At 37.3% G+C, this 26,472-nt stretch overlaps 1 protein-coding gene across 1 annotated transcript in view; it reads left to right on the top strand.

Moving 5' to 3' along the window:
- Window positions 1–26,472, top strand: part of cdh7a (cadherin 7a) — a 53,560-nt gene that overhangs the window by 1,268 nt on the left and 25,820 nt on the right. The window contains exons 2-6 of the mRNA XM_081373712.1: window positions 4,371–4,827; window positions 21,527–21,821; window positions 24,476–24,595; window positions 25,595–25,762; window positions 26,251–26,438. Coding sequence (XP_081229838.1) covers window positions 4,591–4,827; window positions 21,527–21,821; window positions 24,476–24,595; window positions 25,595–25,762; window positions 26,251–26,438 — 1,008 coding nt within the window. The 5' untranslated portion in view covers window positions 4,371–4,590. The remainder of the gene's footprint in view (window positions 1–4,370; window positions 4,828–21,526; window positions 21,822–24,475; window positions 24,596–25,594; window positions 25,763–26,250; window positions 26,439–26,472) is intronic.

The following is a 26,472-nucleotide window of genomic DNA, read 5'->3' as shown; positions in this document are numbered from 1 at the left end:
TATTTGCAGAATATGTTCAGTTTCCTTGTGCTGTTACAATTGCTTAGGCTACTTGTAGCATATTTGCACTATCGTGCCCAAGCATAAAGGGCTGTCTTCAGAGAGGGATGACCAATAAATGTCGCCCTGAAATCTGGGGGTCCCACTAAGATTTTAAATGCTATAGCCCATGGCTGTCGTGTTGTTTTTGGCCCCAAGCAAAGATTATGAAAAAAGGAACCACTGTTGTAAAATGGTAGTTTTAGGGGTTTTGACATGTTTGTGAAATGGGACTGGTGTAGTTTTGCCAGGCCATGCTGTACACTGAAAAAAAGTAGCTAGTAAAATTCACAATTAATTACAAAGAAACTGCAAGGGACACTTGCAGAATTAGAAATTCTGAAATAGTGTTTATTTTCGAATGCAGTCCAATAATATTGGTTTTATTTACAACTTAAAAAAAAAATCATTATTCTTTTTTTTTTTTTTTTCTGGGCCACATAAACATTTTGTACCAGGAATTTTAAATTGATTTGGATTTTTGAATTGTTTTGGATTAACATGATGCACTGATTGCACTTTTATGAAAGTATAATACGAAAAGGCTTTTTTGTGAAGCATGTAATGAAACAGTGCCAGAAAAAAATGTCTTTTAATAAATTATAAATGTATTCTTTATTAGAAATTTTCATCATGCATTCTCATAAGCAGCCATATCCAGCCCAGATCCTTTCGTAATCTTGTCATAGTCACCCTCAAGAGTCTGCACAGCGAAGGGCAGCCATAATAAGAAGGCCATATGCTACCAGTCCGCAATGTGCTGTGTTTGATGTCCAGATGCCAGGAGCCTTGCTTTGCTCTGTGTTCGAGCATACTGTCCCTGGTGCGTGCCACAATCGCTCTTGCACCGCAGGGGGGTTATGACTAGAGAGTGTGTTGAGATGGGTTTTTGGAGCTGAGTCTCTGGCTGTGGCTGTGGGCGCTCTCTCACAGGGCGGTCTGCGCTGAAGCCTAAGCTCCTCTCGTCAGATGGCATGGGGGGCTAATGAGACTTCATCATCCTGTCCCAGACCATTTGGGCGATCTGTGCTGAACACAAAGTCCGGGGCCTCAGCCAAGCCTGACAGCGAGCAGATTCGGGCGGGGAAAAATGTTAGTGGGGGGCTGGACGGAGAAGAGAAACAAATATAGTACACTCATGGCATGGCATATAGTCGCCTTGTAATGTACAGTAATTCGTAATAGGTTTTTAGTCACAATCCATTATTTGATCCATCCAAAATAATCCGAGAATAATAAAATAAAACCAAAAAGGATTTGTGATGGATCCTGATACAGAATTTTTCAAAGAAGCTTCAAACTGAAAAATAACAGTGTAAATTCATCAATTATGAAACTATTTCAATTTAAGCCGTAAAGCAGCTCTACAGAAGATAATAGAGTGCAAGAGTTGGGTGCCAGAAGTAAAAGCTCCATTCATTTTCTCCATAGAGGAAGAACAACAAAAACTTGTAAAACTTTAAAGACAGACCTGTTGTGAGCTCATAGGTTGTTAATTGATGGTATATACTTTTGTTGAAGCCATCTGTTTCTATTATTTCAAATTTCAGTTTAATCAGTTCGATAACTGTCAATGTTGCAAAGTTCATCAATAATGAATCGAGTTCAGTTCAGCTATAAGCTGCTCTGCAGAAGGCATTATATTCAGTTCAGTTCAATAATGGTGTCGATGTTGCAAAGGTATAATCAAGATTGTGACATGCTGTCCTCATGTTAATTTCTGAAAAAAATTCCTTTGCGTATTGTGTTGCAATTTTCCTTCTTTATAATTTCAGTCCTAATTTGGGTCCTAAGCAATTTAGTCGTGCAAACTATTCCTAAGTTATTGCTTCAGGCGCACAGCATTAAATAATCTCTGGGTTTGTTTCCTATGTCCTTGTTTGCTGTGTTTTAATGCAAGCGAATGATAAATGATTCATATCACCTTCCAGCTCTCTATTAGCCTGCGCTACACTATAAGCATTCCAGACTCAAAGCTCTTTTTATTTTGCAGCGGTGTCATGTAGCACTTCAATGAAACTATTGGAGGTCAGAGATAATTGAGATGTTTAGAGGATTATTTTGCCATAACTGTGCTTTCTTGATACCCATCGTCAACCATTTTAGAAAACTTTTTGTAGAATCTACTCAGTCAAACGCATAGAGATCTAATCAGCTGCTAAGCACTTGTAATTCCCCTATAAAGTGAAGCTTATGATAGAGATTACAGGCTTTAGATGAGACTTTTCCCCACTGAAGGGTCCTGGCACTGTGGTCTTCTGAAGCAAAGCGCAAGACGTTCTGTTCTTCTCCAGCAGCGCTGGTGCTTTTGAGCTTGGAGAGAATACAAGGAGGGAATGCAATCCCAGAGGGATGCTTTTTGATTTACTCTTCTGTTCACCTTCAGAGCTTGAGCTTCAATTATGCTATTATTTTGCAGAGTTACAGTATCTGTCAAAGCTTTAATGTCGCAGATGTGTTTAACACATTTTATTTGAACCCTATATTACCATCAACACTTTTTAACGATGCTAACACTTTAACACTTTGAAACAGTGACATCGTTTGAAGCCCACCTAAACCTGCAAGAAATATAATTAATCTTATATACATGCTGCGATAATTGCGTAGTTTTGAAATGCCACGCACTCTACACCCAACATGGAAGTTGTTCTCTCTGTAAAGCGAAGGTCAGATCTCATCTTTTCTCGGACAACGAAGGATTTCTGTGGAGATTTGACATCCCGTTCAACATCAAAATAAGCTGTTGAGGCGTGAATCCTGCTGCTGTTGGTTTGAACTTCTGGAAGGACAGATTTCTCTAGAGAACGTATATGTGCTCTACCCAAATCCCTTTTGAACTGTTTTTTTTTCCAGACTTGTAAGTGTTTCACTTTAAAAGGATGTTAGAAACACCTAAAAGGCTCTCTCGGACCGAGAAGCTCCAGGGACCCCTTAGGAGAATTTTGTGCCTGGAATTTTGTCACTTCAACTTAGAGTGCACACTTTTAAATTGTAGTTCTCTTTTTCAATTTAGAGCATGAGGGGTTTTATACAATATAAAAATCCAGTGTCACTTACATAACACATAAGGTGCAGTGCAGCTTTGTAGTTCTTAGTAGCAGCTCTTGAGCTGGAGGTTGTAGGTTCAAACCCCAGATGTGTCCATTCATGAGCCACTGCCATTGTGCTCTTGAGCAAAGCGCTAAGCAAAAGTCACATAGATTAGAAAGTGACTGGTAAATGAAGAATAATATAATGTAATATACCTGTGAAATATGATGATGATAAACTGTGGGTCAAAGACATTATGCTCGTTGTTTTATTTTGTCAGGAACTATTCGTTTATTTAAAAATACATTAAAATGCAATTCATACCTGTTATACCAATTCTATGAATATCCAAATTGAAATTAATTTAGATATTTTTAAGTTTAAAAATGGTACAACTCTTACATCTTAATGAAGAAAAAAGCCTTATTAATTTTTGAAAAGAAAACATTAAGTACTTGGCATAATCTTTTGTTAGTATTTCTTTAAGAAAAATGTGTTGTTTACCTTAAAAGTGATGTTTACCTTAATATATATATATATATATATATATATATATATATATATATATATATATATATATATATATATATATATATATATATATATATATATATATATATATATATATTAATGATTAAGATGTGTACACACATTCAAGATGTAAGGTAAATGTTATTACCTTTTGCTTGATAGATCACGTGACATTATTAATTGAGTATTAAAATGAAATCTTTTATTTTATTAATTTTGTATTAACTGAAAACCTTTTTTTTTTTCGAGAATGGTAAAAAAGCCATATAAAATGGTTTCAAAACCATATGAAACCATCATGAATACAGAGAACATGTGTTTTAAACTTATTTGACATATTTGACCCATATGCTGCCTTGCATAAGACAAGTATGCTCACTCCTTTGTTGGGACTTGGGATGGTACATATTTGCTTTATTTCTCCAAACCTTTGCATTGGAACTCTATCCCTCTCCTTCCGTCTGTTTCCCCCTCCCTCCCCGGTTCCCTTCAGCCCTAAAGATTAATGTGCTCCACTTTCAGCAGTGCTGTCAAATGCCCATCCAGAGGAAAGAGCTGAATGTCCGTTTTGCTCACCTGTAGTGGTCTGCCTGCACCTGCATCTCAGACTGCAACCTCTGAAATGCCAAAAGTCATGTTGTCTAAATCTGTGGTTCAAATGTGAAGTGCTATTGTAAAAATGACTCTCTTTTTGTATATTTCTTTGACTCTTTTCTCTCACTCTGATTTTCTTCAACCTTTCTCTCTGATGTCTGTTCTCGCCGCAGGTTTGAGAGCTTCAGCTACAATCATCGTTCATTCCTGTGGTCTCTCCCATCAATTACTGGTCAGACGGTCTGCTCTATCCCGATACCTGCGCCAGTGCTGAGGGTGGTGCACAGTTTCCCAGGAGCAACGTCTTAGCCTCAAGATCTCTGGTGCCCGTTCAATACGGAGGAGTGTATTTTTTTTGTTTCCTTTTTTTACCTTCATCCTTTCATCCAAAAGATGCAGATAGGCTCTGCAGTGTGGACTGGACTGACTGTGATGACTATGCTGCTGTTGGCCCAGTGGGACGTGGGCTGGGGGATGACACTGAACTCTGTCCCGCTCCGTCCGGCTTCCCTGAGGCCCATCAGAGCTAGTGTGGGTGCATCCCTTCAAAGACACAAGCGCAACTGGGTGTGGAACCAATTCTTCGTCCTGGAGGAATACACAGGAGATGAACCTCTCTATGTTGGCAAGGTAAAGCAAAATAGGCTATATCCTCTGGCTCTGATATTTTATATGTACCGAGTCTAGTGCACTGAGGCCATTCCTGATGACAACTAGGGCTGAGCACTATTGTTTAATTATTATTTTCATTCTATGTTGAATTCATTATGTGAAATGCATAAATGTAACAAATATCATCAGAAAGGCGGACAAATTTAGAAAAATACTGAGAAGGCTAAAATTAATACCTGGTATTGTTGAAATGTTTGGGGTTATAAGATTGTTTTTTGAAAGAAGTCTCTTATGCTCGCCAATGCTGTATTATTAGATCAAAACAGTAAACACAAATGGAATATTATTACAATGTAAAATAATGACTTTCTATTTAAATATATATTAAAACAGTAATGATGCTGAATTTTCAGCATCATTACTCCAGTCTTCAGTGTTGTTCTGAAATGCTAATTTGGTGCACAAGAAACATTTCTTATTATTATTGATGTTGAAAACAGTTTAATATTTTTGCAGAAACCGTGATGCATTCTTTTTTTGAATAGAAATAAAAATAGGAATCTTTTGTAGCATTATAAATATCTTTACTGTCACTTTTGATCAATTTATTGCATCCTTGCTAAATAAAAGTATTAATTATATATATAAAAAAAATCTTACTGACCCCAAACTTTTGAATGGTAGAGTGCATCTCCTTTAAATACTTTTGGTCAGATACAGTGTGGTCACTTTTCGGTTCTTTTTCAAAGAAATCACCTGAAATGGATGTTTATAACAGGGAAAATATTTATAGATGTTTATAAAAGGGATCTTAGATCACGTCCAGTGGCTGCCTTTTAACTGAGCTGACATGTTTATTTAGATAATGTACTTGGGGTGCCCAGAAGCCAGTAGAGCTGTCCAGTCGCAGACTTATTTCTCTGGAGTGTCTGGCAATGTCTTGTGTCTTAGCCGCACATGATCGCTATTTCTGCTAAACATGTGATGCTAATTAAACATGACAAGATATTGTGCATAGACCTGGCATACGCAGGCCTCTTGAGACAGGCTCTTGCTTTTGTGAGAAAGTTTTCATTTTAAAGGAGCTGTATCATGAGGAATCATGACGAAGATATGTGGTACGCATATATACAGAACTCAAAAAAACTTTATTTGCAACTGAAACCGTAGAAAGGCTGCAAAGGCAGTTTGTTGAATGCATCGAAACATCAGAGAGAGTGAGAAAAAATGCAATTTAAAACAGAAATATGATGTGCTTGAAAGTTTAAACACTTTTGATTATCACATTTTCTGACCTTATGTTTTGATATAGTAGCATTATATCTGCCAATTAGAAAGCATTTCTCATTATGGCACAGTGAAACAGATACCCTTGCATACACGTCTCATGTTTCTGTCATGATGAGGTTTAATAGTACTTTGTGAAGATGTGTCAATCAAGCTCCTTAATGAAGTGCATGTGAAGAACAGATGCTCTGCCTGCATATTTCCTACATGTGAACATTTGAATCAGTAATATAACATTATTCCGAGGCTCTTTTAAAAGCTTTGCTAATATTCATTTACAGAGAAGGCAGGGGTTGATGTATGCTGTCCCATCAAAGCCCAGGCTTTGGCCTTTAAAGTGTTTTAGTCATTTTCCCTCTTATTAATGACAGTCTGTAGATGAATGTGTAGCTTGTGAATATCTGATGCATTGTTTGATCGAAACTCTTTGGCATGTGGATGATCATGTTTTTAATGAATATCACATGTAGTGTTTGATCAAACCTCTTTGATGCGATGTGGATTTTATAGTCGTACTGTGATCTACAGTAAATGAGCCACACAAAGAGGAAAAAAAGCATCATCACAAAAGGAAGCGTATTTTCTTTTATGTATTAGCTCCAGTCCGCTAGCAATGTGATTGCTTTATACGCACAGGCTTGTAAGTAGTTAGCTTGATGCTAAACGCAAAGACAGCCAAAAGCTTTCCTGTTTTAAGGATAATGAGCCAGATACTCCAACACGCCACCTGCTCTACTTTCCTTGGCTTTTACAATACATTATCTCTCAGCCACTATATCACACACCTCTCTACCTTCACACACTCAAAACCCTGACAGCCAGGTTGAACCTTATTAGATTTTGGCTCATCTCCAATTCACTCTAGCCGGAGGGATCCGGGCAAAAGAGAAGTGACTGAACACAAATGTTTCCCCCGTTCTGAATAATGATCAGTGGAGTAATGTACAGTAGGGTGGCTTATCTTTCTATCTTCCCATAGGAAAGAGAAGTTGTAAAATTTCTTGAAGCTCTCAGATGTTTCTCCTGGACCATAAAGAGATTATGCTTTGGTTGTCATTAGAAAGGGGTGCTAATTTTATACCTCTATTGCTATATGTCAACATATGACACATTTGCGTCTATTTTTTATTGATTTGAACGAATCTAGGATAAACATCTGAGTCAAAGTTGATGAGGCAGAACTGAGAACTCCATTAAGCTATGAAAGGGCGACCTTTGAGCAACAACATTTTCTTCCTGGTTTCTCTTTCAAATTTCGCCATCTTTCACGTCTCAAGGGCTGAATGTATTCTGGATGATGGTCAATGGCTGGCTGCTTGTTCTCATTTCTTGGCTTTTATGTATACATTCATCTTTTGATCTCTAGTGAGCATGAAAGATGGTCTTGTTCATCAAGATAAGAGTGGCATAATGCAGACAATAAAAGACAGGGTCCTCATAAACAACTAACCATAAGATCTATAGAACGTTTTCATATTTTCTTTCTTTTAATGCCTATGCCCCTTTCAAGGTATAAACAGCAAAATAAAATAAAAAGTAGTGGTTGACTGAGATGTTTATTTTTATTTTTATGGCTGATATCTGGGGGGCAGGGAGGCTGATATGCTGATTTATATTTACATATTTTATGTTAATACATATTATTAATTGTAATTAAATTATGAGATACACACAAAATTGCTGAATGAGCCCCTATTTTACATAATTTAACTGTACATATATTTAAATGTAACTTTAAATTAACAAAAAAAGAATTGAAAGAAATGAATACTTTTTTTCAGCAAGGACACGTAAATTGATCAAAAATGACAGTAAAGTCGTGTATAATATTACAAAAGGTTTCTCTATTCATCAGAATCCTGAAAAATGTTTATTACAGTTTCCACAAAAATATTAAGCAACACAACAACATTGTTTTCAACATTGATAATAATGACAAAAAAACAAATGTTTTTGAGTACCAATTCACCAGAGTGAGCGTCTGTTGGTGAGCTTAGGTACACTCTCAGAAAATATGGTACAAAAAAGCTGTCACTACTAAGGTACCCTTTAAAAATGTTCTAATGTACCATTTAGGTACTAATAACTTAATAATAACTAATAACACTTTTGGTACCAATATGTACCTTTCAAAAGGGGTACCGCCCCAGTGACAGCTTTTGTCCATTTTTTCTGAGAGTGTATAACAGAGAGTAATTGTACCGCTACTCTGCAATTACCATTGGACACAATTGGATAGCTGTTGTATTCTTGAGGTCTGAGGCAAATAGAACAGCAGGAGATAAAGTCTGGGACCCAAAAGCTTTTATTGATCTTCAATACACAGTTTCATGGAAATTGCAAACATATATCAATCATAACATATAAAAACTTTATATAAAAGGTAGACATGCACACTGTTGCAAGGTTAGGCATAAGTTCTGGCTTCTGACCTTTCGACTCTGATCTAACAGAGACTAAACCCTTTCAGCAGCAATTTGGCTTGATGATGCTCTTAACTTCTAACAACATGATTTTTACATTCATGCAGAAAGTTGAAAGATGCGTTGTGCTCCTATAAAGAGACAAACACACTTTCCAGGCAGAGATTTGATGTTGAGACTCCAGGCTGATTGAAGAAGGACTTTGATGCTTCCAGAAAGTAAAAGAGTAGAACCTTTTGAAGCAGTTTTCACATCAACTATCTTCATCTTTTCATTTATATCTTTTTTTTTTGGTTTCAACCAGTCTTTATAAGAAACATAAGAAAACTTTAATTTCCGTCTCTAATTAACTCTTGAAATAACATTTTCTTTTGGTTTTATGCTTTATTGATTGTCTCTCACTCTTGATTCATGCTGGAAAACAAGATTTTTCTGTTACTGAGAACAATGAGCAGAGAAGCGTACAGAGCGGCTTATTCATAATCAAACAAGCAGTCTGACATACAGCAGTCCAATCTGCTCACCCGTTATTATCTGTGAAATTATACCAGAATGAATTTAATGAATATGTCTTTGCCATCTTGATATCGTACCATCAGCGACTGGGATTATTGCCCATGGTGACCTCTTTGCAGCCTGATGAATATGGATATGATAGGTCCAGCTTGAATAAAATGCTCAAACGAGAGGGATGTCAAAGAGAGCGCGATGAATAATGCATATCCGTGTCTCCGGGGTGAGTTCAGTAATATCAACAATTATTAGAAATGACCCCAGTGTCTCCACTGAAAGTACACATTCATTACAGTACTTCCAGGCGAGTTCACTTCGGAATAAGCATAAACAAGTGTCCGATGTCATTAATAGTTCCATCACAATTCCAAGTTTCCTGGACTTTTATCCTAACCGCATAATTAAAAATCTTCCCTCTGGTTCGGAATCACACTGATTTGACGACTCGCAGCTGCTTGTTGCCCTCTCATTGTCATCTTTGAACATCATAAGATGTGCAGGGCCCGTCGGTTTAAATCCCTCAGCTGGGTGTTGAATGTCCGACCATATTCTGCCTATATTTGTTGAGTACACCAGAGAAAAAGGCTTTGAATTCAGCTCTAATTGGGGGGGATCCTTTGATGGTGCAGTTTGTGCAATAGCAAGGTGGGGAACGTTCCCAGGCCGATTTCCGTCATGATACATTTGCATTTCCTTTTTCCTAGCCTGCCAAAAACAACTCGTAGCTCACCTTCTAAATGCGCGCTTAATAAGAAGCAAACCAGGAGTGCCGCTGTAACCCTGCGGTGAGGATGAGAGATCTAGACTTTTCTCCCCTTCTGGCCACCGGGAAGCCTTTCGTCAGCCAGGCCGAGCAGATTAAACGCGCCCTCCGTCGCACCCGCCCTCCCACCACATCAATGATTTGTGCAAACTGAATTAAACAAAATGAAACAGAAGAGAAAGAGTTCTTTTCATGTTGCAGATCAACAAGCGTTCCCCAAATCCTCTCTGGAGTGATTTCTAACATATGTTGGGTAATTAAATGCAGTGCGGGAGAAGATGGGCCGCTTTTCATCTGCTTCCAGTCCGTACTGGTCCATGCCACGGCCATTTGTCATCAGTGCAGATGAAAGTCATTGGGTTGGCAGTCACGGCCTGGGCTCTGGTGCCAACCCTGCGAGCATGTGTGCGCACACATATACAATCAGCAAGCATGCGTTCGCACCCGAACGCCCACAAATGGAGATGGTAAAGAAAGTGAATTGTGTCTTTTCAGATAATTAAGGCTGAGGGCATTGAGGGTGTCTAGTCGCAGAGGTGCTTTTTAATAGGATCTGGCAGAGTATTTCTCATATGGAGAGTGATATGAGCTGACACCACTGAATCTAATGACAGGGAATAAGGAATCCTCCACAATAAGGGAAAGATGTGGCTCGCACCTCCTTGGCGAAGAGCAGCTCCACAACACAATAAAATACCATTTGCATTTATATAGCACTCTGCAGGTGTTGATTCAGGTGAAATATTACAACAGGGGGAAGAATCCCACACCACGAAAGCGTATTGAAAGGCACAGGCAAATAGATCCAGTATGTAAAAAGCTATCAAGTACAAATGACTGCCTTTCCTCACAGAATCAGTCGTTTGCCTTTTATTATAGACGGGATTTTAGCCTGGCTCTTGATTACCCGGGGTGGTAAGATGGTTTTAAAAGCAAAGGAAAATGACATTGGAAAGCACTACATCATCTGAGCTTGGAACAGAGAAGAAAATGCATGTCCCGGTTCTGTCGTTATCCATAAGAGTCGCAAACAGCAAGCACTGATGTACAAACAGTTCCAGAATGCCAAGCTAGGTTTCTTTCACCTTTAAATGGTGAGTCAAGGGTATTTCTGAGGCAATTGTCGCTTTAATGAGACTGTGCGTGTCTATGCTTATATGCTTACGCAGCGATTATTGATAGCTGACAAACTAACATGCCTCAGTTCTGTCCTTTATGCTAAAAATATGAGTTTGGATTTGTTTAGTTGGTGTGAATGCAGTTTTTTTTTTTAAATCTAAATGTGTACCAGTGATTTATTGATTATTGATAAAGGGCTCCAGACTAACATTTGAGAGCAGTGGCACCAGATTTGATAGTGCCAAGGGAAGGGACAAAAACGAATCATCCTATCAATTTCACAAATAATTACAGATATATTACATAATTTATCAAAAACACATTTTCTTTTTAATATATATAAGCAACAGTAACATTTGTAAGAAGTGTAAACTAAAAACCTAATTATTATAGGGAAATAATTAAAGGGGTGGTTGATTATGATTTCACTTTTCTAACTTTAGTTAGTGTGTAATGTTGCTGTTTGAGCATAAACAACATCTGCAAAGTTACAATGCTCAAAGTTCGAAGCAAAGGGAGATATTTGCTTTTAAATAAATGGCTTTCAACAAACAGCTGAAAGGGACAACACAACATTCCTCCCGGGTTAGTGATATCACCAACCCTAGAATTTACATAAACCCCGCCCCCTGAACGCGATTTATAGATTATCAAGACAGAATATGCTAATCAATGACTAGAAGATAACTACACATCAGCTACATAAATTCATCAACCAACCATTCAGAAATGTCCTGTTGCATTCCACATGTTGTCACTTCTTGAGTCTCTCCATCATTGACATCATCTGACTTTTGATCATCATCTGACTGAATTTTTAGTGCATGTCCGTGTGAGGTAAAAGGACACAAGCCCTTGAAGCTCCACCCTCTGTTGGGAGCAGCAGCTTATTTGCATTTAAAGGAACAGACACAAAACGGTGCATTTTTGCTCACCCTCAAAAAGTGACAGCTTTAACATGCTATATAAAAATATCTGTGGGGTATTTTGAGCTAAAACTTCACATAGACACCCTGGGGACATCAAAGACATATTTTACATCTTGGAAAAGGGCATTATACCACCCTTTTAAATATTCTGATGGTGTGACTAGGTTTGTGTTCTACAGCCCTTGATTCTACTTTGTACTTGTTTTTCCATAGTATCATACATTTGGAGTTCATGGTAAAGTCATGTATGGCTCCTCACTACCATGGAAAAAAGTAACTATTTGTTTTCTAACTAAAATACTGTAAATATATTCCCTTACCTCTGTTATAAATTTATTACAGTATACATGACTAATATAGTAACATTCAATATGACTACCCCATATTTTTTGTCAAAATACCATGTTTACAGTTCATGTTAGTACAGTAAATCCATGGTAGATGTAGGTGATTTGTGAATTCATCAGCCTTCTAACTTTGATCAATTCAATGTTTCTTTTATTTTCCACTTTAAAAGGGTCATGAATTGAGGAATCATTTTTTCCTTGATCTTTTGACATGCAAGAGGTCATTGTACTAGAGGTCAACATCCTGCAAGTTTTAGAATTCAAATATTTCTTGTTCATCCAAAAACAGCTTTTATTTGAAACCAAGCTCCGAAAACGACTCATTTCAGATTTTGTCACATTATGACATAATAGTGTGACTGTCACACACATTCAGTTTTGTTTGTTCTTAGTTTCTGTTTTCATGGATTTCAGTTTGTTTTCATCAGTCACATGTGTTTCTTTGTCTTAGTTTCCCGCCAGTCATCAGTTGCCATGGATACTATCTAATCACTATCTCATCTAATCATCACACCTGTTTGTTATAATTTTATTATCTCTGTTTATTTAGTTCCTCTGTTTTCAGTCTTTGGTTGTCGGTTATTGTATGTGTTTTTGTTGGACATACGGTTATGTCTTTGCACCTGCTTTTGGATTAAATCTTGTGTAAATTTTAAATCTGCCTTCTTCAGTCTTCTACATCTGGTGACAGAGATGAAAGATTGCCTCTACAACACCTAGCCTTTCTACATCATTGCATTTTTGGCCCCTCCCACAGGCGCAATAGTGAGATGCTAAGGAGATACAGGATCATTGGACTAAAAAATAACATTCCTTATTAGCGCTGGGAGGAAAAAAAAACTGATGCATTGCCATCCTCTCTCCAATGATTCTGGATCGATTCTGAGAATTTCAGAATCGATTCTGAGCGTAGTTTTTAACCAGATGCGCGGTGATGCTGCGTGTGCTTTAGAAACACCCGTATTCTGCTTGCTTCCAATTCCTCAGAACACCACTCGAACCATCCATAAAATAATCTTTCATAAAGTTCTGAAAGGTTGAAATGAATTACAACAACATTCGCTGGCTTCATTGCATAAGATATGCGCTGTGAGAAACACACACTTTGCTTTGTGACGCTTGCATATAAAACTTGTATACGTGTGCAGTCTCGCCAGCCGGTATTTTTATTACAAATGCTCTACGAAGGCATCAATTATGTCGTTTGGAATGCAGTGGGCTTATATTTAAAAATATGAAACTCACTGACAGAAGGCTGCTTTCAATTTCAAATGCTCTTGCGCTTTGTGAAGAGTGCTCATTACAGACGGCTGTGTGCGACTCCGTTTAAATGGTTAAAGATGTTTGTGTATTAGTGTGGATGCAGCTTATTAGAGCTCCTGCTGTCTATGATGTCATCAGTAATAATCAAATAACAGTAAATATCAGAAAGAGAAAAATCACATTCAGATACTATTAAATACAGAAAGCACTCTTTGTTTATTGCATGTAATATGTTTTGTTATTGTTTCTCTTCATTATCTTCCACATGCTTTTATGTTTTGATCTGCTATATTAGCTTATATAATTAACTTTTAACATACAATTGGTTTTATTTGTAATTGTTTTAAAAAAGTACTTATAATTACATATGTAATTGAAAAAAAAAAAACAATATAGTTTTTAATTCTTAAAGTTTATAAACACCACAGTAAGACAATGGTGTTATGCAAGACCTGTGGTAAATTATCATAAAATAACTCTGAATGGCAACAGTAGGCCTTTTCATGTTCACTTTTCTAGTCATATTAGCTTCAAGTACTGGATCAAACAGCCTTCATTCTTTCTGTCATTTTCTAAAGGAGAGGGTAACCTATTTCTGCAGTGATAGCATGATTAGCATTGGTCTTTGAGGATGACTGCGCTCTTGTTTCAGGCTGATGAACAGAACAGGAAACTCCCACACATCGAGGTTAGCACAGTGACTCAGCATCTAGTTTGTTTAAGAATCATCTAACATAATAAGTTTTCCACATGGCTGCTGGTTAGCATTATTGCAATTAGCTTTTGTGCTTCATTAGCACCACTATTCTAAAGCTAAGGGATTTAAGTCTAACTGATTAGACGCATTCAAATGTCATAATCTATTTTGTTTCATAATGTTTTGTTGTTGGATGCTTCATTTTTAGTTTCTTTCTTTAATATCGGATCCCATTCCTGCTTTATTATAATGAAAAAAAATCATATTGAGCTAATTTTGTCTCTTTAAAAAGCGTACCACTGTGAGTTTAGGTGAAGCTGTTGCTACAGTAATGGCTCAGGATGAGAAAATCCCACTTCCCTGTTTTATTCATATCTTTGTCACCTTGGATTTACCATCAAAACATTAAGCATAAAAAACAGCATGCCACTTGCATTTCTCTGCCTAGACATGCAAAGGATGTGAGCTGTTGTTTTGAGACAAGAAGAGATGAGAAATGCTTTACTCTAAAATAAAGGTGAACAGGCACATGCAAAGCATATTTAAATAGGGCTCCTGCCTGTGAATAAATGTTTGCATTTTGTGAACTTTTTCCCTACAATTAAGTTTTGTTTGAGGTCCCACTGGTTCTGCTGCAAATTAAGTTGCCCAAATCTCTTAGATTATAGGCTGATATTCATATGGCAAATAAGAAACATCAAACTGCAAATGTTCCAAAAGCGGAAAGAAATAGCGCAACTTGTTTGAATTGTGTGGCACAAACCATTTATAAGCTCGACCTAACAGACAGCGCTGCGCAAGCTCAGAGCAGATTAATTTACTTGCAGATCGATCACACGACAGGTATTAAACTGTGCTGCGACATCCAGTGAGAAGCGTTTCAATTTGGCACAAAATTTCTTTCACAAACCTCAAATGTCTTATGGGTATTTTTTTTTTATCATTTTTATTGAGAAGTATACATAATCTGAAGCCTGAATAAATAAGCTTTCCCATTGATGTGTGGTTTGTTAGGATAGGACATTATTTGGCCGAGATACAACTATTTGAAAACCTGGAATCTGAGGGTGCAAACAAAATGAAATATTGAGAAAAGTGCATTTAAAGTTGTCCCTTTCTGTTGGCGATTATGCTGCCTCCACTCACAAAAATACATTTTTGATATGCAGTATTTAAGATGGGAAAACTACAAGAAATCTTCATAGAACATGATCTTTACTTAATATCCTAATAATTTTTGGCATAAAAGAAAAATTGATAATTTTGACCCATACAATGTATTGTTGGCTATTGCCACAAATATACCCGTGCAACTTATGACTGGTTTTGTGGTCTAGGGTCACAAATGTCTTGGGGGTTTAATTTCTTTTTTAAGTCCAAATGAAACAACGCTGACATTCTCAGCAGCATTAAAGGTGGTATCAGCGATTTCAGGCCCAAACATAAATGATCACATTCATCTAATATTTCGCTAGCTGCACGCCCCATAAGCATGCTGTCAAAAAAACGCGTCTCTCTAGGTAGCCTAAGCTCTGAGATCTGCACACAAAAACAGCTGTTTTCAGTCTGTTTGGCCAAACAATCAAAACCCAAACAAAAAGTGTTCCAACCAATCATCGACAGGGGCGGGTGTTGTGAGGTTTTCGCATGCAGCCGTCATAGGCAGCTGTGCACGAGCGCAAAACCTCACAACACCCGCCCCTGTCGATGATTGGTTGGAACACTATTTATTTTGGTTTTGAGTGATGTTGATACCAACTGTTTATGTGTGCAGATCTCTGAGCCTAGGCTACCTAGAGAGACGCGGTTTTTTGACAGCATGCTTATGGGGCGTGCAGCTAGCGAAATATTAGATGAATGTGATCATTTATGTTTGGGCCTGAAATCGCTGATACCACCTTTAAAAGGGGTCAAGAACTGCATTTTTTTAATTATTATTTTGTAATGCTTCCTTAAGGGTGCACTTATAATGTTAGTATGATTTTTACATCAAAAATTGTCATAATTTAGAAATAAAAGGCCATTTTCTACCCTGAAAAAGTTGTAATTATGGTCTGTGATACTGTGAAATTTTTTATGATAAATAATAAGCATTGTTGTTTTGTGACTGTGGGTAGCCTAAATTTTAGTAGTTTAAAAACTATAACTGCTCTGTGGTGAAAAATGTATATTCTTTAATTCTCTTAAAAGATTATTTAGTATGAGTCTACTATATTTATTGCCAAAAGATCATATAAAGCATGATAAATATGCCTTTGTCTCAATACAGTTCATACTGCTCAAAGTTTGGGGTCAGTAAGTTTTTTTAAGAGAAGTTTCTTATGCTCACCAATGCAGCATTTATCACAGAACAAAAAAATAATAATACTGTTTTCTACTTTATTCCTGTGATGTCAACGCTGAATTTTCAGCATCATTACTCCAGCCTTCAGTGTCACATGATCCTTTACAAATCATTCTAACATTTTTTGTGGAAACCTTTAAAACCACTTTTATTTGAAATATAATTTTTTTGTAATAATATAAACATAAATAATACGTATCACCTTAATTGCCCTGTGTGAATGTTAAACTAAGCAATTTCTACATGATGCCACTTATTTTGCAGTGCTTAATCGCAGACAAGAGGCATGTTCATTGCTTTGATTGAGTAGATGTAGTTAATTAAGGCAGGCACCATCTGTAATATATCTTGCTGTGCAATTTTAGTCACAGCTTCTGAATCGCTATATGAAGAAATTACACTAAATGGCTCGCCAGTGCCGATCACTCCAGCAACAACACCCATATCAATTGTGTTATTGATTATGAAGTTCGTTTCAGATTGAAAGTCACTCATTATGTGAGATTGTGAGGAAAGTAACTGATGTGCGCTGGCAGGCAAGACACTTCCACATTTGCCATATCCATAATCTTTCCGTATTTGGAGTGAGTGAGAGTGGCTAAGAGAGGGAGCATCATATTAAGGGCACCCCTGCAGGATCCAAGAAGGAGACAGATGAACATAAATTAGCTGTGTGTAAAACAGGCAGCGTTTGTAATCTCACAACGTAATTGGGCTCGCTGGTTTGCCAGAGACAGATGACAGGGATGTAATGACACTCTTCATTTATCTTCTTTATTGTGGTGGAATGCGTTGGCAGCGTGAGACTGGTCCCGGTCCAGATGAAGGAAACGTTACGTTGTGCTATCATCCACGTCAACAACAACCCACATCGCTTATTTACAGAGTCAGACATGGCATGACTCAGCCGGATAGTTTTTTAGGGGTGGTGAGATTGCCGGCAGGTCTTACTAAAGGCTGAGAGAGAAAAGGTGAGCACTCATCCCAAGACTTCACCCTCCTAACTGGCTTCCTCCAGTATAGTTTTCTTCCTCAGGCTCAGTTCTTCCTTCCTCTCCTTCATGTTTTAGCTTGTTCTTGTTCTCAGCAGTCCATTAATGTGCACCTTTTGTCGCTCCTTGGTTCTTTATCTCTTTCTCTTTCTCTGAAAAAAAGCCAATGGTCGAGAGATAGAGGACTATGTCAAGTAGCTTCTAAAGCAGTTTCTAAAAGCCTAATTGATTTTAGTTCCGTCATAGCCATGAACCATGATTTGCTTCATGGTAGTTGGTTGCTTTTGATATTAAGGTGAGGTTCAATTACATTTGATTGGACAAAAATCTGTGTAGTGCAGAAATGAGTCATAAATTATTTTATTTATTCTTATTTTTGCTCTTTTCCCCCATAATTTTAAATGAGTATGTGCCTAAAAAGAAACTTTTAGGAGTACACTGGCATATACACTACCATTCAAGGTTTGGGGTCTGTAATATATATATATATATATATATATATATATATATATATATATATATATATATATATATATATATATATATATATATATATATATATATATATAATTTCTTCATATATATATATATATATATATATATATATATATATATATATATATATATTAATGAGTCTGTCATGCTCACCAAGGCTGAATTTGTTTGATCAAAAAACAGTAATATTGTGAAATATCACAACAATAACTGTTTTCTATTTTAATATATTTTAAAATGGTATTCCTGTTATGACAAAGCTGAAATTCTCTGTCACATGATCCTTCAGAAATCATTCTGATATGCTGATTTTCTGCTCAAGAAACATTTCGTATTATCATTAATCATCACTATCATACACAGTTGTGCAGTTGTGTCAAATTTTGTGGAAACCATGATATATTTTTTTTTCAGGATTCTTGAGTTCAGTTTGTTTTTATTTGATAGGGACAAAGCATATTAATGAACATTTGCACAAAATACACAATGTAAACAAGCCGGATTATAGCAACATTGCTAATTTACATCCGCAGTCCCTAGGAAGGTACACATAAAAACAAATACTCAGCACACAACACTACAAAAAAACAATACCCAAAACCTGATTTGTCATAAGCCACTTCTGTAGATGTTCTTTAAAAGTATGATAAGTAGAATGTTGTCTTATTGACTGCTGTAAACTATTATAATATTTGCTCCCTATCACAGATAATACTTTCTGACCAAAAGATGCTCACGTATATGGTACTTCACAATCTCCTCTGATGACAGACCTGGTACCAAAAAAAATCATTGAATATAAATACAACCTTGCAGCACCAACTGTCAAGAATGGCCTAATGTACTTACAATTCTTTAAATTAAATTTCACAATATTAGACAACTTTTTTACGTGGTTTTTAAAAGTAAGAGTAGAATCCAGAGTAACCCCAAGATACGTAAACTCTTTAACAACTTCAAGCTCCTCCCCTCTCAGAAATACATTTGAATGTGTCAACTCCACTAACTGTTTTGAAAACATCATACACACAGGTTTTTTGTGTGTTCAATACTAAACCTGTCCTGGTAAGCCAATTCTGTATATTGGTCATAGCAGAAGTCAAAGTAATCGACGCTTGTTCAAAATTCTTTGCATTGTTAAAAATGACTACATCATCTGCATACATCTGAACATTTACATCTTTACATACTCAATGATATACATCCAGCAGCCATATCACCCTGCAGCCCAAGACTGGTTGCCCACTGAAGCTAAGCAGGGCTGAGCCTGGTTAGTACCTGGATGGGAGACCTCCTGAGAAAACCAGGTTGCTGCTGGAAGAGGTGTTAGTGAGGCCAGCAGGGGGTGCTCACCCTGTGGTCTGTGTGGGTCCTAATGCCCCAGTATAGTGACGGGGAAACTATACTGCCAAAAGAGCACCGTCCTTCGGATGAGACGTTAAACTGAGGTCCTGACTCTCTGTGGTCATTAAAAATCCCAGGATGTCTTTCGAAAGAGTAGGGGTGTAACCCCGGCATCCTGGCCAAATTTGCCCAGTGGCCTCTGTCCATCATGGCCTCCTAATCCTCCCCATATACTGATTGGCTTCATCACTGTCTCCTCTCCACCAGTAAGCTGGTGTGTGGTGGGCGTTCTGGCGCAATATGGCTGCCGTCGCATCATCCAGGTGGATGCTGCACATTGGTGGTGGTTGAGGAGATTCCCCCCTTCTATGTAAAGCGCTTTGAGTGTCGAGAAAAGCGCTATATAAATGTAATGAATTATTATTATTATACTCTAGGTAAATCATTGATATGAAGTGAAAATAGAATTGGTCCTAAAATAGAACCTTGTGGAACCCCCTTGGGGCAAGCAATATAAGAAGATTTTATACCATCAATACATACACGGTAGCCAAAATACATTCTTTATCAGCTAAACTGTTGGAAAAAGAACCAAAAATGTGTATTGCATTGTTTTTGGATAAAGTTAAAAGGCAGTAAACAATTTTTAGCAACCACTTTACTAAAAACTTTTTGAACTTCTGAGAATGGTAATACGTTTGACAGCTTTATTCAGATGAAAAGATATATACATTTATTGTAATTGTTTTAGATGAGCTTGTGAGCTGGAGCGATACAGCTGAGCACACACAATCTAATGATCTGCAGTCATCATCACGGTGAATTATGGTCAGAATAAACATTTGAAAAAAGAAATGCAGAGCCGAGCCACACAGCAGTCATCAGACTGGAGTTGGCCTTGGAGAATTGCCAGCACTGACATCCAAACACACATTTACTTTGATTAATTAGCCTCAAATGTCATTAGCACACTCGGTTTCTGCACTGAAACCATTGTAATTTTTGATTAACTCACATCATATGTGGAGCAGCGCTATATTATTGGCAAGTAAACTGCAACCTAAACCAGATGTGACTAGATGGGAGCTTTTTTTTTTCCTTTTTGCAGTCCTGTGGTGTGAAAAAGCACAATTCCATATAGAGAAATGTGGTCATAAACTGCATGCGTAATATAAAATCATTAAAATAATGGTTTTAGATGAATTATAGCATGTCACACCCCATGACACTGCATGCCTTCTACCCAAATACAGTCGTTCATTCACTTTATCCCATGAAAGTAATGCAACTATGACACACCAGCCAATCATTCTGAGTATGTCTGTGAGAAACAGCAACATAAAGACTTATGATATGACAGGACTGCTTAATTGAAGCAAACAAGTTGTCTTTTCATACCAGCAAGATCCTGTACATGAAAGTATTGTTCAGCAGTGAAAGGCAGTGTATTGTGAAATGTGGATTTGAAGTCCAAAAATGTTAGATTTATATAAAGGAAAGAAAAGCAAAGGGAGGGAAAGCTAAGGACTTGGCTTATAATCCCCAAGGGAGCAAAATAATGTCTTTCAAGAAATAAACAAGTAAATAAAATTCACTGCTGGTGACAGAAATACCAAGTCAGTTTCCATAAAATGGTAACGGCATGAGAAAAAGGCTTATAATGAGGATTTCTGGACTGTGAATTAAATTGGTTTATGGTTTATTACGGATATGCATTGTTGGCACTAATGTTTAAGCACAATGGTAAATATAAAACAACAAGCCATGTATAATTGTCATGCTTCTCGCAAAACAACTGTACACTCATAAATCTGACCAAACATTTAGGACAGAACGACTGACCTCAAATAACTGTGAGATTCCCTCACTGTTGTTCATGTTTCTTTCTTCGTTGGAAAGGTAACTCATAGCAACAGCACCTTAAGCCATATTCTGTATAACAAGAAAGATAATTTTTTTTTTCATCCATCCATGTGTTTTGAGATTTATGAGGAAGAATAACTTGAGTTATGACATTTATTGAGTCCGTTCTCTTCTCTGCTGGAGATGGTTTATCCCCATTTATTATTTAAGCCACTGCAGAAGTACTTTCACATGAGTAAACAGAATTAATGTCATTATTCATTACTATGCTAACTAGACAACCGTTACAATGATGATAGATATGAACAACTGTTTTCTCCTTTCATCTTACCCTGTAGCTTCATTCTGATGTGGACAAAGGTGAGGGCAAAGTGAAATACGTGCTCAGAGGTGAAGGTGCAACCTCCATTTTCACCATCGATGAGAACACAGGTGACATACATGCCACGAAGCGCCTGGACAGAGAAGAACAGGCCTACTACACGCTGCGAGCTCAGGCCCAAGACCGCGCCACCAGCCTGCCAGTCGAACCAGAATCAGAGTTTGTTATCAAAGTGCAGGATATTAACGACAATGAGCCCAAGTTCCTGGATGGCCCTTACAATGCTCAAGTTCCTGAAATGTCTCCTGTTGGTAAGTGCCTTGGATTTGTTCATACAAAACTAAAGATGGATATACAACTGGTTTGATTTTGCATGCTCATTTCCTCTAAGGTAATGTAAATGTAAAAATACATTTTTAAAACACTAATAATAAAATAACGATAACTGTTAAATTTATCTTTAGCAAATTTCAAAATTAATATCCAATTTTTCTACTGTACATTATAATGTTGCCAAGCCCTAAATTTACGATTGATTCAAGTTTTTTTTTTTTTTTGACAAAATACAAAAATAACAACCATTTATCTGTAATACATTTTGAAGATAAGTATCAGCTTATCATATCAGCCAGGGTTTATTGGTGCATCCAATTTAATGATGATTATTGGTAATTGTGTCACGTATTTGTTTAGGTATAGGGTTAGCTGAGGATAATGAATGCCCCTGGTACAGGGCACTTGTTTGTTAGTTCGACCACGCAGAGCATAGTAGCTGACAATCACGCAAACATTGACATGCTTTTTTAGAAAAGCAATTAACATGCTGACTGCCACTGTCTGTCCAACGGCGTGAACAAAGCCATTAGCCTCTGTGAATGCAAGCGACCCTTGTCCTCAATGACTGCTTTATAGATCCATTTAAATTCATTAGCAGTCAACCGTTGATGAATGGATTTGATTAACGAGAAAATGATTAATTTAATTTGGTAATTAAGAAACAGGAGATTTCTGTTTTTTTACACAAGTCTGAGGACCACAAACTAACCCAGGCACCTCTCCCTCACGCCAGACGTCAGCATGAGGCCAAATGGAAATTCACAACATATGCCTTTATACACCCATCCAATCACTTTCACACATAACGGTTTCGGAATGATGTGTGTTTAAGGGCTGACCATATGCCATGTCCTTAACTGGCTATAAATGTATCAGCCTGTTGAATCTAAAGTGATTCTGCAGAGGTACAAGGTTACCTATAACAGACTAAATCACATCGCACCATCTTATAAAGAGTAACACTCATTTGGCCTTGGTCCCTGCGGTGAAGTGTTGCCATGGTGCTGCATTTTTGTACACTCGGCTGTGTCTCCAGATGCTTAGGTTACCAATATGACAACATCTGGGCCTGTCCCCAAATGTCTGCTCTAGTTTTTTACAAGCAAACGCATTTAAGAATAATCTGCGTATTCTGAGGAACACCGCAGTTTGGAGTGGGCCTGTAAATTGTGCTCAAATGAGGGCCTGGCACTTTCCATTAGCCATTTTACAGTTTAAATAAAAAATCTGGGAAATAACAGTAAAAGAGCACTAAACTTCCCTTTGTGCTCCAGTTCTACAGGATAAATTATAGTATCTGAAGTATAGAATCTATTTCACCTTTAATAATTTTGAACAAAATTAACACTTTTATTCTGATGTATTGGATTGATCAAAAATAACAGTAAAGATTTGTACATTTGTTACCAAAAATACATTTTCAATTAATATGCTTTTAAATAATCTTTCTAATCCTGTATCACAATTTCCACAAAACGATTAAGCAGCCCAACTGTATTCAATATTGATAAGAAATGTTTCTTGAGCACCAAATCAGCATATTAGAATGATTTCTGAAGGATCATGTGACACTGAAGACCGGATTAATGATGCTGAAAATTCAGCTTTGCCATCACAGGAATAAATTATATTTTAAAATATATTAAAATAGAAAACTGTTATTTTAAATTGTACTAATATTTCACAATCGTAATGTTTTTTGCAGTATTTCTGATCAAATAATTGCAGTCTTGGTGAGCATAAGAGCCTTCTTTTAAATAATAATACTAATAATAAAAAAAACATAACAAAATCTTACAAACCCAAAACCTGTATGTGCTGCGGATGTCATTGTGCAAAAAAAGACAAACAAAACAGAAAATCATGATAAGATAAGGGGAGGCAAGTGCAGGCCACATACAGATTTGTGTTTAAAGTTTTTGTTTTGCAAGAATACATGGCGTAATGAGAACTGAGGCAACACCAGCTCAGTACTCTGTAATCAAAACAGGCACAAGAATAAAAAAAAAAAAACACTGCAGAAGCCACGCAAGATATGTTTCAATCCCAGTTTCATTGTTAATTTATGCAAAAAAATATGAAAAACAATCACGAAAATAATTTACGGATAACGCAGTATTTCTATCCCATGTGTTCAAGAAAACATAATTGTAATTTCTGGGGAAATTGGCATACAATGGAAATAAAAGTTGTCACTGGGGAAGCCATTGTGACTCTTATCAAATGTGATTACAAAATGCTCTAATGAACTTCATGTATGCGTTTTGCAGCAGATGCCTCGTTTCTGGAACTGACAGCGTGTCAGATGGTTCAGGAATGCAAGAGCAAGACGTTTTAATTCAGCTTTGCCATCACAGGAATAAATAATTTTTTTAAATATATTAAAATGTTTGTTTTTTACAAATAAATGTAACCTTGGTGAGCACTTGCTGGATCTGAACAATGGACACTGATCTACATCTGTGCATCCTAATTTTTCTTTATACAGTAGGTTTATTTGAGCTCATTCATGTTTTCGTGATAGGCTGCATCAGATTTCAGTTCTGTAATCAAGTGAGGCCCAATGCCTATGAATCCAGTTTATGTCTGGTAACATTTTGACCAAATTAGGTGGATAATTTTTTTCCAGGCACATCTGTGGTTGAGGTTAAGGCAACTGACGCAGATGATCCCACATATGGAAACAGTGCCAGAGTTGTGTACAGCATCCTTGAGGGACAACCCTATTTCTCAGTGGAACCAAAAACAGGTATGCAGAATTTACAAATGTTTATTTCTTTGCAATGTTATCAGTAAAATATTCAGACACTACAATGCTGAGATTTGAAGCTTATCCAGCAGCATCATTCTCACCCGTCAATCTCTTTAGCTAAATAGTGTGCATTTTAAATCGGATTAATTAAAAAACTCACACAAAAAAAACTTCCTTTCCATTGTAACTTGAGTAAGAAGTCTTCTCAAGGCATTGACGCGGTAACCACCAATTCCTGTAATGGAAATATGGAAACGTCAGGAGACCACTATTTTGATTGACTGACTTAAAGACAGAAAAAAGTTGATGGGACTTGTGATGAAGTTACTGCCGCACATTAGCAACTGATTACAGGGAATGAAATCCTTAATGTAATCAGCACTCTAGCTGTAACTGAGGTCATTTCCACATATGGACTCAATCAACTTGGTAAATTACAAACTTTGATTAAACTTTTTCTCCCTTTTCTTTTAAAGTGTACAGCTAATTTTAGAGACGCCACCACAACATGTGGGAGAAAATGAAGCCAGATATGGCAAATAGCAGTGGTTATTGATTAGGATTTATCATAGCTTTCTGTATGCAAAAAGGAAGTAGGTACTATTTAATCACTCTTGGTGTGCCAATAAATAATTCCAAAACTAACAATGACTTGGAGAGGAAATTGATTTACAGTCCTGCGCTGGCTTCAGTGAATTTGACTCATCGATGAGAGATCCATTATGATATGGCCTAGCAAATCTGAAAAAGGTCCTTGCTGTTTAGATTACTAAATGGTAATCCTATTTTAATTGATGGACACTCCATATCCCCATAATACAGAAGGGAAGTGATCCATATTGTAATCTAGATGCTTTTTCACAGCTCTTTCAGGCCAAGAGGATGTTATCATTACACAGTACATCTCATGCATCAACACCCCCCCATATTTCTTACATTTTAATCAACACTAGACAACAGGACGTTCAGTCAAACAGTTCAAACTTTTCTGTGCAGGCATTGTGAGGACAGCTCTGCCCAACATGGATCGAGAAGCACGGGACCAGTATCTTTTGGTAATCCAAGCCAAAGACATGGTTGGCCAAATGGGTGGACTCTCAGGCACCACTTCGGTGACGGTCACCCTGACGGATGTTAACGACAACCCACCCCGCTTTTCACGGAGTATGATTCTACTACCAACTTAAAGCAAACGTGGACCTGATCCATCATTATCATATGCTGTCTCTCCATTTAAATTGCATGAGTGTAATCTGAGATGTTTAATAACTCAGGCTGATCTTGTATTACAGAGATCAAGTGCTCGCTGTAGTTGCTGTGTAATTATCAGGGAGATGATCTTCTTAATAGAACTGAACAATCTTCTTTTATAATAGAGGATTTTTTTAGATTATTGTCATAGTCATTTCTGTCCCTATTTTTAGCTGCACGATGCCTTCACCACCATCATTATGTGTCCGGGAAAGTGTAGAGCTCAGACTGTCCTCGTGCTTGCTATATCTATAGAGTGGCTTACCTGCTACGGAGCAGAGGGATACATTATTAGCTCAGACCGGCCCTAACAGCTAGGTGATAAGGAAGGAAAAAAGAGAAATAGCATCATCAATAACCTCTGTGTGTGGGTGTGTGTGTTTGCTGGGTCTCTTTTGCAGAATCCTATCAGTTTGCTGTGCCTGAATCCCTGCCTGTGGCGTCAGTGGTGGCCAAGATAAAAGCCTTGGATTCTGACATCGGACCAAGCGCTGAGATGGACTACAGAATTATAGAGGGCGACGGCCTTGGGGTGTTCAGGGTCGCACCAGACAATGATACCCAAGAAGGAGTCATAACTCTGCAGAAGGTAGGCCATAGACAGCCCAATCCTTACATGTACT

Source organism: Scardinius erythrophthalmus (genome assembly GCF_964197995.2).
Source record: "Scardinius erythrophthalmus genome assembly, chromosome: 9".
In the NCBI taxonomy this organism is placed as follows: domain Eukaryota; kingdom Metazoa; phylum Chordata; class Actinopteri; order Cypriniformes; family Leuciscidae; genus Scardinius; species Scardinius erythrophthalmus.
This window is presented reverse-complemented; position numbering and strand designations above follow the sequence as displayed.